Source organism: Echeneis naucrates, chromosome 9, assembly GCF_900963305.1.
Source record: "Echeneis naucrates chromosome 9, fEcheNa1.1, whole genome shotgun sequence".
In the NCBI taxonomy this organism is placed as follows: domain Eukaryota; kingdom Metazoa; phylum Chordata; class Actinopteri; order Carangiformes; family Echeneidae; genus Echeneis; species Echeneis naucrates.
The window spans coordinates 23,442,297-23,459,919 of record NC_042519.1 but is presented as its reverse complement, the minus strand read 5'-3'; the positions used below and the strand labels follow the sequence as shown (position 1 = coordinate 23,459,919).

The 17,623-nt window shown below is 46.5% G+C and overlaps 1 protein-coding gene across 1 annotated transcript in view; it reads left to right on the top strand.

Moving 5' to 3' along the window:
- The window catches only part of LOC115048555 (spermatid perinuclear RNA-binding protein-like), a 37,875-nt gene extending 23,877 nt beyond the window's left edge, over positions 1-13,998 (top strand). The window contains exons 6-18 of the mRNA XM_029510113.1: positions 2,901-2,998; positions 3,984-4,079; positions 4,164-4,275; positions 5,774-5,871; positions 7,080-7,173; positions 7,752-7,820; positions 10,646-10,854; positions 11,390-11,539; positions 11,683-11,817; positions 12,266-12,406; positions 12,495-12,618; positions 13,069-13,119; positions 13,220-13,998. Coding sequence (XP_029365973.1) covers positions 2,901-2,998; positions 3,984-4,079; positions 4,164-4,275; positions 5,774-5,871; positions 7,080-7,173; positions 7,752-7,820; positions 10,646-10,854; positions 11,390-11,539; positions 11,683-11,817; positions 12,266-12,406; positions 12,495-12,618; positions 13,069-13,119; positions 13,220-13,305 — 1,463 coding nt within the window. The 3' untranslated portion in view covers positions 13,306-13,998. The remainder of the gene's footprint in view (positions 1-2,900; positions 2,999-3,983; positions 4,080-4,163; positions 4,276-5,773; positions 5,872-7,079; positions 7,174-7,751; positions 7,821-10,645; positions 10,855-11,389; positions 11,540-11,682; positions 11,818-12,265; positions 12,407-12,494; positions 12,619-13,068; positions 13,120-13,219) is intronic.
- Positions 13,999-17,623: the final 3,625 nt, after the last annotated feature.

The window sequence follows — 17,623 nt, the reverse complement described above, 5'->3', positions numbered from 1 at the left end:
CAGGGATCAGCAATAGATAATTCCTCTGCGGACCTGAACAGGTAACAGGCCCGTTCACTGACGCTGAAGGAGCCGAGGTCGATAAAAAGTCATTTGGCCCGGGGCTGGTTGTAGTTTGGAGCCTTTTCCCAGAATTCAGCAGGTTTTTTTTTCATCGGTGAGCTCAGGTGACCTCGTGTTTCATTCCCCTCTCCTTCGTTGTTATCACCTCTGTTCGGCTGTTTGTATCCAGCCAAATGAACGGACACGTGTTTGTAGTTTAAACCGATCAGTCCGTTATGTGACTTCACTGAACGTCGAGCAGTGTTTCCTGTTGTGAGTGCGAAGTAACCGTCTACCTTCCTCCTCTGCCTCTCAGTGTACTTCCTGTGGCCGGCCTCTGCTCACTGACTGTTGGTTTTGTTGCCGTAGCTCCGCAGGTGGACGCGTCGTGTGGATTGACAGCTCTCTGCGACCCCCGCTGCTGAGGAGGCACACGGCAGCAGGAAACCCCGGGTACAAGGGGCTTCCCCGACCACCAAATCAAACCAGCCCGCTCACTCTCTGCCTCAAACATGATCCTCTCTCTCCCCCCGTCTCTCCCCCCTCCTCTCCCCCCTCTGTTGACTGGACTTCTCTCTGGGTCACCATGAAATTCTGGTCCATGTCTGCTTCCGAGCTCACACATTAAAGGGACAAAATGACTACATATCCCAGCGCTCTGCTGACCTGTTACTGATCAGTTTCTATTGGCCCAGAATGACATCCCATAATTTCATGTGGTAAAAAACGGTGTGAATTGAATTAATCTGATGTTCTGGTCACTAATCAAAAGTCCCTGAAGCTGATGCTGATGATGTCAAGGAGAAATTAGTGGGGGTTGCCCTGATCTGTATGTGGTCTTGACCGGAGTGATGCTTCCTTCTTGATCTGCCTCTGAGACACACCGCAAAGTTCAGGAACATAGAAAGATAGAAAAGAAAGTTTTCATGCATTTCCATTTTAACTGTGGCCCTGTAATCCCGCCGCGTGTAACGAGGGGCCATCTGGCCAGCTGCAGCCGTGTTATCGCTGTGAATCAGATCTTATTAATCTTTCAGGCGGCGTGTGTTTAAATTAAAGAGAGCCATCAGTAAATGAAAGTTAATTAATCAGAGCAGGAAACCAAATGACAAAATCAGCTGCGAGATGAAAATATTCAATCTGTTACTATAGATATCTGGAAAATTGATCGTCAACAAACATTTATTTTAATCTGAGGTGATAATCTGTCACATTTATGTTGTTCTGAGAGCGGCTATCTCACCAACCTCCCTGTATCAATGCAACGAATGTTGAAAAAGGTTCACATTGATAATTGTGTCACAAAGAAGGTTTTCTGTAGTTTTATATGAGCCATCAGTTTTAAAATCAGTGGCAGCAGTCCATTAATCCTGACACCTGGCCCTAAGAACCGTTTCTACACTTTAAGGCAGAAAAGTCATTTAACGGATTTTTGTTGCTTTTAGTTTCAGTTCCCACTTTCATTTATTCTTCAGGTCTCCAGGTGACCCAAGTAAGAAAAACTCAGTGCACTCAGTGGTAGATTAAAAAAAGTTTGATGTTACATCGTAGTTTGGCATTCTGCACCGCTGCCTGCAGGCTCCCCCTCCTCTCCGTTACCCAGAAGTCCCAGGGGCAGAGCACAGAAGGTCGTCACTCCTGGTCTTTGGAGGAGGAGCGACACGGGACGACGCCTGTGTCTCTCATCGGCTCCTTCGTTTGTCTTCCACCTCTTCCATCCTGTTCAGCTCTCACTACGATCTCTACGGCAACAGACTGCTGAGCCACACTCGCCGCTCCTCCGCTCGCATCACTGACAAATCACAGAAAAACCAATCAGAAGCTGAATCCTGGAGATGTTTGGGATGAGTCACGGCCGGCTGTTCCTCACTTGGACCGTAACGGCCGTGACTCCGGGGTGACAGGACACTTCTCCAGAACAAAGACGAGGTTTCCTGTTGCTGAGAAGGTTCCATCTTAGATTTCCTGAAGGGGATCATTGAGAACCTGTGAGCCCTCAGAGCTGAGCGCCGCCGTGTGGTCTGCAGTCTGTTCCCCCTTTTGTTCGTCTGCTTGACTGTCCCACAGTGGGCACCCCCCCTTTAGCTGCTCCCGAGAACAGACAGCCTTCACTTTCTTTTCAGGGTGGCGTTCTCACTCTCAGATGTTTATGTTGTCGTTGTCATCTGCTGTCACTCTTCTTCTGCTGTCGTTCTCCCATGGCTCGGCCTCCGGTCATGGCAGGAGTGCTCCCCACAGGAACCCGGTGTGGAGAGACCGTTTCAGTCAAACATAAACATCTGACCGACCCCGCAAGAGTGAAAATACCAGCATGGCGCTCCAGAAAAGTGCAGAGCAGGCTGCCTGTAAAGCAGAAGGACTTCTTTCTCTTCAAGTAGAATAACTAACGTCCTGCCTCTCCCGCTCTCAGACGTTCCTGAGCTAGTGTCTTCTGAATCCAGCCGGGTTCTAAAGAGTTCTTCTAATCTGGTCCTGAATTGTTGCCATGCTCTCATTTTCGTCCTGCGTCGTAATTGATAACACACTAATCTGGCGTGTTCCATCGCCTTCAGCCACTGATCTGCATCTAGAGTGAGTCTCCGGCCGGGCGGCAAGACGCATGCGCTCACATCTACTCCGGTTCCTCCTGTCAATGTTATGACAAATCCCGCCTTGTGCATGAGAGCCCCCCCCAGAAAATCATGGAATCTCTCAACCCCCCCTTCCTCCTCCTCCTCCCTCTCAACTCATTCAGTCAGATCAGTGGGTTTGCCTAATAATTAGCTGTCCAACCCTGCTGCCTGCGTGTCTGTGTGCGAGCGAGCGAGGTCGCCGGGTCGCACTCAGTCTGTCCTCTGTCATCCTGTCCCTCTCTCCAGAGGAGGACGACCGGGCCGAGGACGAGGAGGAAGGTGTCCTGGACAGGCTGAAGTGCCAGGCTGCGTTGGCTTCGCTCCGACATGCCAAATGGTTCCAGGTGATGACGGTCTTCTCCTTCAAAAGCAGAGCAGGGGGGGGTCCTCTGCTTCTCAGATTAGAGTCGAGCCTTTGACTGTATGAACATTTAGAAGAAACACAAAAATGATGTTACTACAGACGTTTTTCATTTTCCTCATCCTCACTCAAACAGCATTACTGATTCTATGGTTAAGTTCAGGAACTGAGGTTTTTAAGGTCGCAGCTAGATCTGCTGGATTTTCTATTTGGGAAAGGTTTTTCATCTAAACTTCACCAGTGAGTCAAATAATGGAGCAGAAGAATTAGTCAACAAAGGAGGTTTCAAAGATCAGAAAATATTTACCCAGCAACTAAGAGCAAAGTATGAACACGTAATAACTGCAGACACACTTAGTGACGTCGGTCTGCCTGGATTCAGCTCCACACTTTCCTCTGTTAGGTTGAGATATCGTTTACCACGATCAAAATACAAAGTTAATCCAAAATCCAAGAAGTCAATTTATTATTTCATGCCTTTATTTCTCCCAAAGATATATTGAGATTTTAAGGCCCCATGTAGTCTGAAGGTAGACGCCTGTTGCTTCCGTGCACAGACCTTTAATACATCTCTCATTTTGTCAGATTTGTTAAATAGTTAACTTTGATATTCTTCTTTCGTCTTCTCGCCGTTCTCCATCTTTCTAGATGGACCCAGTAACTTTGTCCTTTAATCCAGTTTTTTTAGTGTGACTGCAGATGAAAAATATCCTCTTTTCCAAGCAGATAAATAAATCATAGCACCTTCAAACTGAATGTTTGTCCTTGCCTGCAGAACATTTTCTTTTCAGACAGACAGCTTAAATAAGAATGATTCAGTCGCTTGTATTGGTATTAGCAGCATATTGAAACTTCAGGCAGCAGGAAGATATCTGGAAATGGAATGGAGTTAGTGCTGCTCAGCCCGAATCCTGATTTGAAACGCAGCTCATGCTGTTAATAAGCCTCGGTCCGTCTGCCCCCTCCAGGCCAGAGTCACAGATCTCAAGTCCTGCGTCGTCATCTTGAGGGTCCTCAGAGACATTTGCAACAGACTGCCTGTGTGGCAGCCGCTCAAAGGATGGGTATGTGAATCAGAACGGCATTTTAAAATAGAAAACTCAGGTTTATTCTGCGCTGACTCTCCCCTCTGTGCTCGTCGTCTGCAGCCTCTGGAGCTGATCTGTGAGAAGGCCATCGCTACCTGTAACCGGCCGCTGGGTCCGGGCGAGGCCCTTCGCCGTGTCATGGAGTGCATCGCCTCAGGGATTCTCCTGCCAGGTCAGTGATCGCTCCGTCAAACACAGATTACTGCCTAGGTTACATTTAGAAGCTACTTATAAATCAAAGTTGTGTTTCCTGCAGTTGTTAGAATACAGGACCAGAAAAACATGTTTCCAATCTGAATCCAGGCCTCAGAAGTTAGATTTTTGGAGACGACTGGCTGTCAGATGAGTCAGAAGGCACCAAAGAGCTTCTAACCTCGACTGCTGGGCGGTCGGTGCACATCAGAGTGTTTAACATTATTGATCTTCAGGAGCACCACGAAGACTCCATTCATTTGAAGAGAGAAAGCGGTCAGGATGAGCAGCCTGTTGTGCTGCTTTGAATCAGACCTCACTGACTCACTCACAAAGTGTTTGACAGGATTCGGTGTTAACAAGGACGCATGAGGTAAAAAGTCACATTGAGCTTTTTATTTCAACAGAAAACTGAATTCTTTATTTCCAACAGAATTTTTCTCTAATGCCACACGAACAAGACTGTTGTGTCGGCGGCGGATGATATTCACTCTGCTCGACACATTAAACCGTTTTAATCTTGTAGGAAGATGAAAGCCGTCCTGACAGAAATTAATATATTTGAGCCGTCAGTGAGAGACTCAGCTCAGAGCAGTGAAATGAAATTACAGAGTTAAGCGCTGAAATTAAAATCAGCAAGGATGCTTGAAAAAAGACACGGAGGCTTCTTTATATAAGAACAGAAGCGTAGGATCTGACTGAGCTCCATATCTGACCACATACGGTGTTAAAAGGATGAATCCCTGGGATGGAGTCCTGAGGATTTCTGCTTTCATCGCTGCATCCACCCATTAGAGCTTCTGTTCCCAGGAACAGGACGACTCATCGATGAAGGAGACAGCTTCAGTGTTTCCACGATATCAGTCACTTAATCAGGTCCGACTGACTGAACGGGTCAGTGGATGTTCTGCCTGTTGAACCATCAGCACAGATTTTCTGATGATGTTCGTAAGTGTCGCTTTGTGATACAGAGCTGAGTGAATTTTAAAATAAAGATGTGAGACGTCTGCGCTCCCTGCTCCAGTTTCCCCACGGAAACAAATCACATCATACATTTAACATTAAAAAAAGAGTCAGCCCAGAGACAGAAAACTGAAAACCACGTTTTAATAAGGGAGCAGACAAACAAGCAGATTTTAACTCTCAGGAGGCACAGGAAGAAAAGTGGCTAATGAATGCGTTGTGATGTGACCCAGATCTGGCTGTGACCTGGTTAGTGTTCCAGAGCGGAGTTAGGCCTCCTGGAGAGTGCTGCTGGAATCACAGGAACATGAAAGACGTTTCCTTCGCTCACAGAAATTCTGAGCAGCGGTTGAACAAAATGTGCACGAATGGATGTCTTCCTGTCTGAAACCTCGCTGTGTCCCTGTGCAGCGGCCAGTTCGTGGCTGGATTTTTAAAATCTGGTTCCGGGTTTTCCTCAGCACTGACGTGGCAGGTGGAGCCGAGCTCTGACCTGCTTTTGTTTTTTTTGACAGGAGGTCCAGGAGTTCACGACCCCTGTGAGCGGGAACCCACAGACGTCCTGTCTGCCCTCAGCGCCCAGCAGGCCGACGCCATCACACACAGCGCACAGGTCGGTCCATCAGTCCCTTCACCGCCACTGGAACAGCTCCAGATCTTGTTACGTGGCGCTCTCTGTTGTGGGGAAGTTTGTGAGGGCGTCCCTGCGTTTTATGTCAGTGGCTGAAAAAGTCTGAGAAACACCGAGGTCATTTTTAGGAGTGTGCTGGCGTTAATTCATTCGCTGTTCTCCCACCGGGGCCGTTGGTGGTTTAATGCTTTGCTCAAAGGCACTTTGACATTAGTTAAGAAGCGTTTCCCACCTTGATTTTCCTCCCTGCTCCGGGGCTCTGAACATTTACAGCCTCCATTAACAGGCCCCGATCTCTGGTCTTAACTAAGAGAAATTTAATCTGCGCGGAAAAACATTTAGAAAGTTTTAAATCCATTTTTTTTTTCTAGAGCTCTTTAGAGACACAGAGTCTGCTGCTTTACCTCCGGCCCTCGGAGCGTTGTAAAACTCCCCTTCCTGCAGACGCCACCGAACAGAGTAATCATTAGTCAGGAGAAAGGAGGAGTCGGCTTCGGCCACGACACTCCTGAGACCTTCAAACATCTCACGTCTCACCGGGATCGGCCTCCGCACTGCCCACTGCACCAAGGTCAGCACTTTCTTCTAAGAAATCTGCCGATTAACCTCCCCCCCAATCGCTTGGATTGAAGGAGGCCTCCCCCAGTAAAGCCCCACAATCACGTCAGCACTATAAATAGCTGAGTGGCTGCAGAAGCCCCAGACTCTGACCTCGGATAAGCAGCCCCACAGTGCCACGAGGCTTGACGAGCTCGCAGCTTAATTAACCACATAATGAGCGTGGGAACACTCTTCCTCGTTTACGCCCACACCACCGCTGCTGCCACTGCACAGCACAACAAAGTCTGCCCCCAGGCGGGAAATTCACCGTTTACTCTCCGCGGCGCCCACTCCGTTCCTGTTGAAAAAGGCCCTGAAATGGAAATCTGGGAATATTTTTCTGTTCTTTTTCTCTTCCTCCTTCATCCGTGCCCACTGAGTGTTCCTCCCAGCAGAAGTAGCTGTTTTACACAAACGACGGCCGCTCGCACAAGTTAATTAAAGCGTATTGATCGCAGAATAAATAGCATCTGCACAGCCTGTTTATTTCTCTGATCTCCAGTGAGTGCACCGGGGGTTTTCTGTTGCGTTACCAAGTCAGTGATGTGGCCTTATTCTGTCTGGTGTGTGTGTTTTTGTGTGTTTTGCAGCATGCGTTACGCCTCCTTGCCTTTGGACAGCTTTACAAGGTCTTGAATATGGATCCTCTTCCTGCCAGTAAACCCTCACCGAGAGTTTCTGAAGGTGTGTATTTATATTGTCTGTTTTCCGTCTGTGCCCAAGTTTCTATTTCCACCTCACAGCTATATTCTGCTTTTAGTTAGTGGTGACACATACACAGATCAGTCAGAACATTATGACCACCTGGTCCAGATCCTGATCCCGGAGGTCTGGACTCCTCCAGACTTCTGCAGCTGAGCAGCTGAGCAGTTGATCTGGACTTGCTGGTCCAGATCATCCCACAGATGCAGGACTGGATTGAGATCTGGAGAATTTGGAGCTGAGTCAACACCTTGAGCGGGTTGGTGATCTCCAAACCTGCTGAACCGGGAATATCTTTGGTCTGAACCAGGTTTAGGTCGGTTCTACATGTCAAACTACACAGCAACCAGAACCGCTGAACAATTTTTCTGCTTCCAGAAAGCTAATAGAGTGAATAGGGCCCACCTGCTGACAGGTATCCATGGTAACCAGGTAACACTAATCACCTCATCTCTACGTGGTCATAATGCTACAGCTGATCTGTGTCGACTGGTTTATTCTCCCTCTGTGTGTGTGTCCGTGTCCGATCTCACTCGTCCTTTGTGTGTGCGGCTCTACAGGAAGTTGTCACAAGAGGCTTCGGGAGGACGTCGGGTCAGATGACAGAGACTTCATCAAACGGATGAAAGGTGAGTTTAACCATCGACCGGCTCGGTTCACTGTCCGTTTAAGTCCTCCTCCTCTCACCCGACAGCCTTTAGAAGACAAACACCTGGAGGCAGACCGATGAATCGGGCCGCGGCAGCCTCAGATTAAATCCTGTGTTTGGGCCAGAGGGCTCCGAGTGCAGACGTGCTCTGACGGGACGGTGAACAAATGCAGGTTTCTAATCAATACAGAGAAGGTAGGAAAGTTATTCTGAGCCGTTTGATCGTCTGTGATGCTGCAGAGCTGCATTTAGAGAGCGATCGTGCAGCGAGACGTTCGTCCCCTTTTCATCCATCCTGCATTTTAATGCAGAGTGAAATAAATGAGTGGGTGTTTTATTTCAATTTTTCTAATACAGAGATTTCCTGATAGTCATTGTGGTTTATTAGTAACTGGCCGTGGTGTCCAGCTGTTTTCCACAGGAGCAGAAGCCAAAGAAATCACTTAACAGCCAAACAGATTGTTGTTCTGCTGCTTTCAGGGACTGATTTCACTTTTACGTCTTTAGAAATGGAGTCTCTCTCTCCTGCTTGGTGTGTTTTGGATCAACACATGAACTTTCTCAACCAATCAAATGTTTACGTGGCCGGAGTATTGTTCCATGTGATGAGTGGTGAGCTGCTGTTTAGAAACAGATTTAATTTAGTCTTCAGTCATTTTAGGCAACCATTTTCCCATAGACTTCAATTTTTAGAACCACTGCAGTCGCCCCCTGATGGTCATCGGAGAAAATGGAAATTTATGGCTTCACTTTTTTGCATCTCCATCCATTTTTTCGTTCCAGACATCGGGACAGTTGTAGTGTTCAGATACAAAACTTGGATGAAAACGGCAGAATTTGACGTGAAGAGAAAATTCAGTGAATGAGCTGCTGTGTTTGTCCCGGAGGGGGACTGAGTCCGAGTCTGTCTCCTAACAGCACTTAAGTCGATACTGACTGCGGACTGAGCGGTGAGTCTGAGCAGGGTCATAACTTCACCCCCCACCTGAACCGCCTCGAATCCAACTCAGTGGCTCAGCTGGTAACGGCATCAGGAGCAAAGAGCGTGAAGTCATCAGAGATTCTCCTCCATCAGCACTCCGACAGGTTTACTCAGCTCCACAGAAAGTCAGATTCTGCCCTCTGATTGGTCAGCACGCTGACCATTTCCTGTTCGCAGGCGACTTCCAGATTTCAGCATGAATTTTCAGAGAGGAGGGAAAATGGATTTTGGTTCTTGCTGCTGAGATTTCATTGATCATCAACCAGTGATGATCAAATATTCGCCTCACGTCCCGTCAGAGGTGGGCCGGCCTGCAATCTGCTGCCGGAGCAGAAACCTGCAGAGGCCGACTCCCTCCCAGGAGACCAGACCAAAGCCATTTCCTGTCAGGATCTCCTGCTGGTCCTGGCCCTGGTCCTGGTCCTGATCGGGTCCGACCGGCCTGAATGACGGTATGACCCCGTCTGGATGTCACAGGAATTAAATCGGCCCTCAGAGGGACAATCTTCTCCGGCAACTCCATCTGCTTCCAGTTCAAAGGAGAGAGGGAGTAAAACCAAGACTGCTGCCGCACAATTATCTCCTGGGCCCTGACAGACACACACACACACCCACGCACACACAGACACACACACACACACGCACACACACGCACACACACACACACACCCACACACACACGCACAGACACACCCACACCCACACACACAGCGTGTTAACACCTCCCTCTCTTCCTCCCAGCACCTGTCCGTCACATTCTTCTTCTGCTGCGTCTCCATCCATGTTCTTCACGAAGCACTTGAGTCTGAAGCGTCTGTCTGAGCCTCAGTCATCACATTTAGTGGCTGCAAGACAGAAGACAAGCCATCAGCTCCACGCAGCCCGATGGCGCCCGGCGGGACGTCGACGACCATGTCAGCATTTCCTGGTTATCCCAGTTCGGAGGCTGCAGCTGAAGATCCACCGTCCCAGGATTCACTTCACGGCATCGAACTGAAGAGAGTCTGAGCAATAAACAACTGCAGGTTCACCTGTTCAAGCCACCTTTAAAAAAAAAGGAACACGGTGTCCAACCCTCAGGAGACCGCCGAATGGAAAGTCAAACATCACGTCTGTATCTGCAGTGCAGTTCCATATTCACAGGCTGAGGTGTGCTCGTTGTGTGGTTGTGGAGCCCTCTTGTGCATTCTAGATGTTGTGTGTGTTAAAAATCAACACAGACAGGTTGTAAAGTGTTTACAGAGTGAGTCCTTTTGTCAGCAGGTTTCCTGTAATAGATGTCACCAAGTGTCACGCTTTCATTCTTCAATTCAGATATCACTGCTCAGCTCTGAGGAAGCAGAGGAGGTGTGAAGTGGCCCCCGCGTCACCCCGGGGGGCCCCGTCAGCTCGGCCCCATCCACTGGTTATTAACTGCTCAGCCAATGAACCGGCTGCCGTAGTCAGGAGCGGAGTCGGCGCTCGGCCTGATTTCTTACCGCTCTGATTTTAATGATGGGAAATTGAGCATCAGCAGAGTCCGAGCTCAGACGCCTCCCGTGTCCTCGTTTGTCTCCTTCAGAAAAACCTGTTTCTGCTCATTTACTTTAAGTATCCAATTAAGGCACTAAGTACAGTCGCTGCAATGCTGCATTCATTTATGTGTGCACAGGTTTTGTGGAGGAAGTTTTCCAGCTTTCTTTACTCGTCACGTGTCTGATGTGAAGCCATCTTGGTTTTTTAGGAGTGAGGGTTGGTCTGTCCTCAAGCCCTCATTTTCCCATAGACCTCAATGCAATCTGACTTATTTCTCCCAGTTGACATGACTCTCTCTCCTCTTTTAGTCCTGGACTGGAGGATGACAGATCCAAACCACCCCATGAACGCTCTGATGCGGCTGAACCAGATCCATCCTGGTCTCCAGTACCGTCTGCTGTCCCAGTCCGGACCGGTCCACGCTCCGGTCTTCACCATGTCCGTGGAGATCCAGGGAACCACCTACCAGGCCACCGGCAACTCCAAGAGAACCGCCAAGCTGCAAGTGGCCCTGAAGGTATTTACAGAGGACAGTGAAGGCATCGTTTCCTGTTTTGTTCATCAGTATCAAAGTCTTTAGACCGCAGAAACAAACACAATCCTGAGACGTGTGACTGGAGAGTAAATATGAATGCTTCAAACGTCAAAGTGTTTCTGTTAACATTCATCTGTTTTTCTACAAAATTCTACATTCTCAGAAAAAACGTAAAAATAAATCTAATGATTGGACAGAAAATCACATTCCAGATCTGAAAACCCCGACCACAGGTTCAGACTGGAGCAGAGTCCTAAAGCTTTATTTTCAGTAAAGACAGCAGAGCCAGCATCACTGCTGTGTGTGTGTTTCTTCTTCTGTGGTGTACAAAGACCTGAACGGTGGTGAAGGTTTAGCTGAAGCTCACACATCCACCACAGCCAGTCTGTGCTGCTGCTGCTGTTGACGTTGTGACGGGAGCAGACAGCTGGAGCAAACCAGGCTATTAAATGTTTCATGTGTGGTAATCAAAGTGTGTGTGTGTGTGTGTGTGTGGGATGTGTTGTTCCCACCTCAGGCGCTGCAGGCTCTGGGTTATGTGCTCAGCAGCGACACAGACGTGGACTCCCTGAGTGCCGATGAGAAGTCAGATGGCGAAGGCAAGAACGACAGGATGTCCACCAGCTCCAGCTCCACCTCCATCACCTCCTCCACGGACACACAGGAGGTGGGAACACACACACAGATAATTACCAAGTACTCAGCAGCGTCATTGGACCCCGTGAACTGACGGAGATTGTCATTAATCCCAGCTGCACTTCAACTCATCAGTGTCATCCAATCAGAAACCCTGTCTGTCTGTCTCTGCAGTCCAGAGCTCCAGGTCCCATTCTGACAGCGGGCGGGAAGAACCCGGTGATGGAGCTGAACGAGAAACGCCGCGGCCTGAAGTACGAGCTGATATCAGAGAGCGGCAGCAGCTACGACAAACGCTTCATCATCGAGGTACGACTTCCTGAGCCTCCTATTAGAAATTGAGGAGGGAAACGTTTTCACACGCCTCGTAATCCCACAACAGGACTGAACATTAAACAGACTGATTCCTGTTTCGCTGCTTTTAAAGGCACGTTTCCTCTAATCATCAGTCAGCGTCCGGGAAACGTCACCGAGAATTTTATTTATTTTATTTAATAAATAAATAAATGTAATGTTATTTACAACATCATGAAAAAGGCTCCATCAGAGCAGGGGGACAGAGGATTGTGGGTAACTGATGATCCCCTTCGAGGTCGCAACATAAAGTTAACGTCTGATCTGCGGTGGAGAGGAGCACCTGGTCTCAGGATTTAGCTCTGATCCAAGTGGGAACGTTAAAATGGTCAAAGTTGGGATTTTTTGATTGAATCATTTATGACGGTTCACGTCTGAGCGTCGGCTCGTGTCTCTCCGTCAGGTCGAGGTGGACAAGCAGGTTTTTCGGGGGACGGGTCCCAATAAGAAAGTAGCCAAAGCGAGCGCCGCACTGGCCGCCCTCAACAGCCTCTTCTCCGGCTCCAAGTCCACGACCAGCAAGAAGAAACGGCCCAACCCTCCGGTGAGCGGAGACCCGCCCCTGCGCTGCGATTGGTCTGACAGACGATGATGTCATCCTGACTCTGATCCCTGTATGTGTTTTTGTGCAGCCTAAGAGACCCGTGACCTCGGTGCTGACCCTCCCCGCTCTCGCCGCCAGGCCCCCCCGGGTCCCCATCATCCCCAGAGCGCCCTACATCAGCACCCCGCCCACGCATGGATACATCCCCCCAGGTAAGTCTGATCCACAACCAGATCTGGGTGACTGTGCAGAGGTCCTCAGAGGTCCTCAGAGGTCCTCGGCTGGACTGTCCCGGTTGGACTGTCCCGGTTCCTGTCCTTCAGACGGATCCTGTTCTGGGGAAATAAGGCAAATAAAAAACACTGTTAAATGTTGTGTTTCAGCTCATGGCTGAAATATTCAAACCTCAGGTTATTTGGTGGTGGTGGCGGTGGGGGACATGTTCTGTTGCTAGGCAACAGGAGATGGTGAGGACAGGAACAGCTGGTGACATGAAACCAAAATCCTCCGTCGACTGAAGCGTCTCGTTGATCTGACCTGAACTGGTGGACTCAGGACTGGCGTTGACCCATCTGGGCCACCGTACTCCAGAATGTATGAATGAAAGCAGGTTGTTGTTGGACTCCAGGCTGCGGATGATGACGGTGTCTTCTGCTCTGCAGGTTTTGGTGCTCCTTATGGTTACAGCCCTGCAGGCGCCCTCCCTGCCTACGGTGAGCTCATCAGCCGATCGATCATCCATCCATTAAATCCTCATCGCCACATTCCAACATTTCAGTTGTTTTTGTTTCCTTTTTCTTTGCTCTCCTTCAGGTTTTCCCTCCAGATTGCCCTCAGTAGTTGTCCCCGTCATCAGAGTCCCCCCAGCTTTCCCTGTCACCAACCTGTTCCCCTATTAGGACTCACAGGAAGTCAAAATCCTGACTGTTTGTTCACAACACTGAAACTTTCCTGTTCGTCTCCATGTTCATGTTCCCTCTGCAGCAGAACTGAAAGTTTGATTCATTTATTCTGACAAATCATCAAACCAAGATGTAACCAAAGCGTGTTCAGCTGCTCTGAGTCAGAGACTAAAAGGCCTGAAGGAGGAGCGAGTGGAAACAAAACTCACCAGCAACGACTTTCACTGTCAGGATGGAAGGAAACACTAAAAAAATCCACTTCATTTAGGGAATTCATGAACTTATTATCCAATCAGGCTCAACGAGCAGCCGATCAGAACTACAGAGACGTGAAACACAGAATAATAAATCCACACCGTCGTAAATTACTTTATAAACTACATAAACTGAACTAAAGGAAGGACTCCCCATAAATTACCAAAATGCTGAATGGAGGAAACTAATTCAAATAAATGTTGAATGAATCTCAGCTTCAGGGAACTGAAGATTCAGCTCCTCCCCTGTTGACTACTGCGTTCTATCTGCTGTTAAGTTAAAGAACACAAACAGGTTTACAACAACCTTTTTTTTTTGTTTATTTAATGTCCAAGTTTACAGTCACTGTTGAGAATGAGCCATTTTGTGTTGAGTTCAGAGAGCTTTTATTTCCACCTGTTTGTAGGTAGAATTCTTTTTAAATAAAATATTTTTTGTCAACATGTTTTCAGTGTTTTTATGATTTCTGATGGCAGTTAATGGGAAATCATTGTTGCATGACAGAGCATTTTTTTTTTACGGTATTTGTGGGATTACGTTAATTCGATTCGCAGCAGCAGATTTCATAGTATTTCATTTTAAACTAAATTGTGTCTGATTTTCACCACGTTCATCTGTTGATAATGTCATTAATTCTTTGAGCTCTTCTGAGATCAGTTAAAGAACAAAGAAAGAAAAGGAACTGCCTCCTCGCCACAGAAGGGTTCAGAAAACTTCCTGTTTTTGTTTCACTTCAGTGAAGTTAAAGCTGCTTGACACAGACTCCACTTTAATCACTCGATTTCTGCAGAAACGTGTCATGTGACCAGGAAGTTGATAAAAAAAAAAAAAAAGAGTAAACGAGCTTCAGCAGCACAGTCGTGAAGCGTCAGCCGTTCTCCCCAAAAAATGAAATCTGATTATTATCAGATGTAAAGGAGCCGTCACGTCCATCGTCTTTTTCATCTCGTCATCACCGCTAAAGTGGAAGTCTTGTTGGTGTTGGTCTGTGGGTTTAAAGCTTCCAAGATGGCGGTTGTGATGGTTCTTCTTCTCTTCCTTACTGTAGGTGGTCTGTACATCGACAGTGCCTACTACCAGCCGCAGACCATAGCCACGCCCATCATCATCCACCTGGGCCCTCAGGACCTTTTCTGACCGGCGACCTCCAGTTGACTCCTCCCTCAGCGCCTCTGACTTTACTGCAGCACTGCTCCGCCCCCCTCCCCTCCGGGTTCCTCCCGCCACACGAAACAAAGCAGCAAATATTGAAAGCAATATGGCAGAAAACCCCTCAGGCGACGCTCTGCCAGGTTCCGGTCCAGGTCCGGGTTAGAGTGACGAAGAGGCCGAGACAATAAAGGACACGAAGCAATATTTCTCTGCCTGAAGCTGAAACCGGCAGACGCTCAGCGGCGGCACGGTCGCCACCATGTGATGATACTGTATGTACAGACATTTACTACCCTGTAAATATGGATGTTTGTGAGTTTTCAACATATATAAATATATATATATATATAAACATGTTAATATATTTGAATATGTAAAAACACCAACAGGTAAAGGAACGTATTTATAACCTCTGAATGTAAATACAGTAGTGACTGAAGTAGCTTTGTACTGGAAGCTCTCAGATATCTATGAATATTAAGAGATAAATACATTTTACTGTATTTGAATGTTGGAATGTTGATGGTATTTAATCCCAAATTCAATTAATTATTGCATATCGTAGAGAAAGTAGTACTTTTCCAATCCAAAGCATCAAAGACAAATATCAATAATTTGACTAAAAATTGATTTATAAAAGTTTTAAAGCACCCAAAATGGGAAGTTTGTCTTCAACTGTTCTCTGCTGTTACACAAGACGAGGGGTCAAAGGTCGAAAACAGAATATTTCTCTTTCCTCCCATCTTTTAATAATTATTATTTTAAAACAAAATAATTTTACATTTAAAATGTTGCACATTCAGTTGAATTGGAAAAGTTTAGTTTTAAACGGATTCAGACGATAAACTTCTGTCATAATTTCTGGATTTATCAGCTTTTAATTATTGAACCTGTCATTTAACGAAAAAACATTTGATAAATATATATATATGAGGAATAAAGTGCAAGTCGCTTTCAGCAGAAGGCTGAAAACTGATTGGCTGCAACAGAACCGGATTTGTGTCGAAAGCAATATTCAACTCAGGAATCACGAGAATGCAAATGAATCTGATCACGTGACGGAGATTAAAGTTTCAGACAAACATCCTGAACGGTTTGGTTTGTAATTTGTACGTCAGCCATCTTGGTTTTTAAAAGCATGTTTGGGGGTGAAGGCGGAGCTCTGTAGTCGATCCTGGTTGGTTGGTACAACCTGTCAATCATTCAGTAGCCCCGCCCCCTCCAGAGTCCAACGGTTTGGATTTTTCTTTCAACAGTTAAAACCAAATTTTAACAATAAAACTCAAAAACCTAAAACACTCCATCAACATGACGTCACTTCAGGTTTTAGAGTTTCAGGAGCACAAATCAAACAACGAACGGGACTCAGACATAATGTAGTTTTACGTCATTGTGATATCAGTAAGGGTATTTACTTTACATTAAATATTTGTGTTGATCAAATGACAACAAAATATATTAAAAATGAACCAAATCCTGTTTGAGAAGCTGGAACTGGACGATTGTTCATTTTATCAATTATTGATCGACTTATTGTTGAAGATGTTAAAACTTTTCCTCTCTCACTCTCTGATTATTGCTCAGATGTATTTGGTCCTTTCTGGACCTCCAGACTCTCAGTTCTGTTTGGTTGCAGGTTTTTGTTCATGCAACAAAATCTGCACTTTTTTCTTTAACATGTCAAAACCAGAATGATTTGTGCAAAACTCGGGAATCAAATATAAAAGAGTGTTTAACAGGAAAAGCAGAGGCATGAGATGAGTGTGTGTTTTGTTCCTAACCTTCTCTTCCTCCGGTGGTCTTCCTCCAGTCACGCTCAGCTGCTGCGGAGCTGATTACATCTGAGTGAACAGAAAGAGAGCGATTGAAAGAAATGTCTGATTACACACTGAGAGAATCCAATAAGCAGCTGTAAAGCAGCTGTTTCTTTGAGTTGTGTAGGAGTGTTTGTCGCTCTGCAGGAAGCTCGTTGTGTTTCCAGTTTGTGTGGCTCATCGTGACACGTTCGACATGGGAGACTAAACTGAAAACTTCACATTTTCATCTTCACTTCAACAAAAACCTGCAGCGCTTTTTGTCCAGCTGATTGAAAATTAAAGACGATGTTTTAATTTCTATCTGTGAAATAAACCTTCACTTCTCCACATGCTGACTCCTTTGGTCTGAATTTTCTTCCTCTGCTCTCAATACAACGTCCAAACGTGACCAAATCAATCAAACGCTTTCATTAAAAACAAGGAATGTGGTCAATTTGTATGGAAGCTGAGAAAGGCCAAACTAAATACATTTAATCTTGTTATCTTGATAAAAGATAATCATTTTGTTTTCTTGCTGTAACGAGATCAATTATTTGTTTTGTAAAGATAATGAGGTTATTTTTATAATTACAGTTTTGTCAGAGTTTTTTCTTCTCACAATAATCTCTAACATAAAATTCACCCAAAAGCTTGTGAGAGGATTATTTTGTGTGGAGAAGCGTTTAATATTCTGGTTATATCCGGAGTTGGGTTTGAGCCGCTGACCTTCGATGACCCCGGATGACCTCAGGAGACATCAGGCCTGAAGACAAACGGAGTCAGCAAAAAAGACGAAAACCGGATGAAGCTTCTTGGTGTTTCATCTTCTGCTCTGAAACGGTGACGACGTGTGATGAAAGCAGGTTTTGTGTTTTTGTGGACGGCGTCAGATGGACGTCCAGATCCTGCTGGTATTTTTAGCCAAGAAGAGAGAAGCCCAAAAGTGTCGGATAACACAACGTGGGCAGAAGCCTCACCGATGGCAGTCTGTCAACTTCTCTCCGCACTCAGGACCATGATGCATTGCAGCGGACACAATTAAGCTGCATTTTATTCAGCTTTTAGGACCAACACACACAAAAAAAAAAAAAAAAACACTTGTTTTTGTTCAC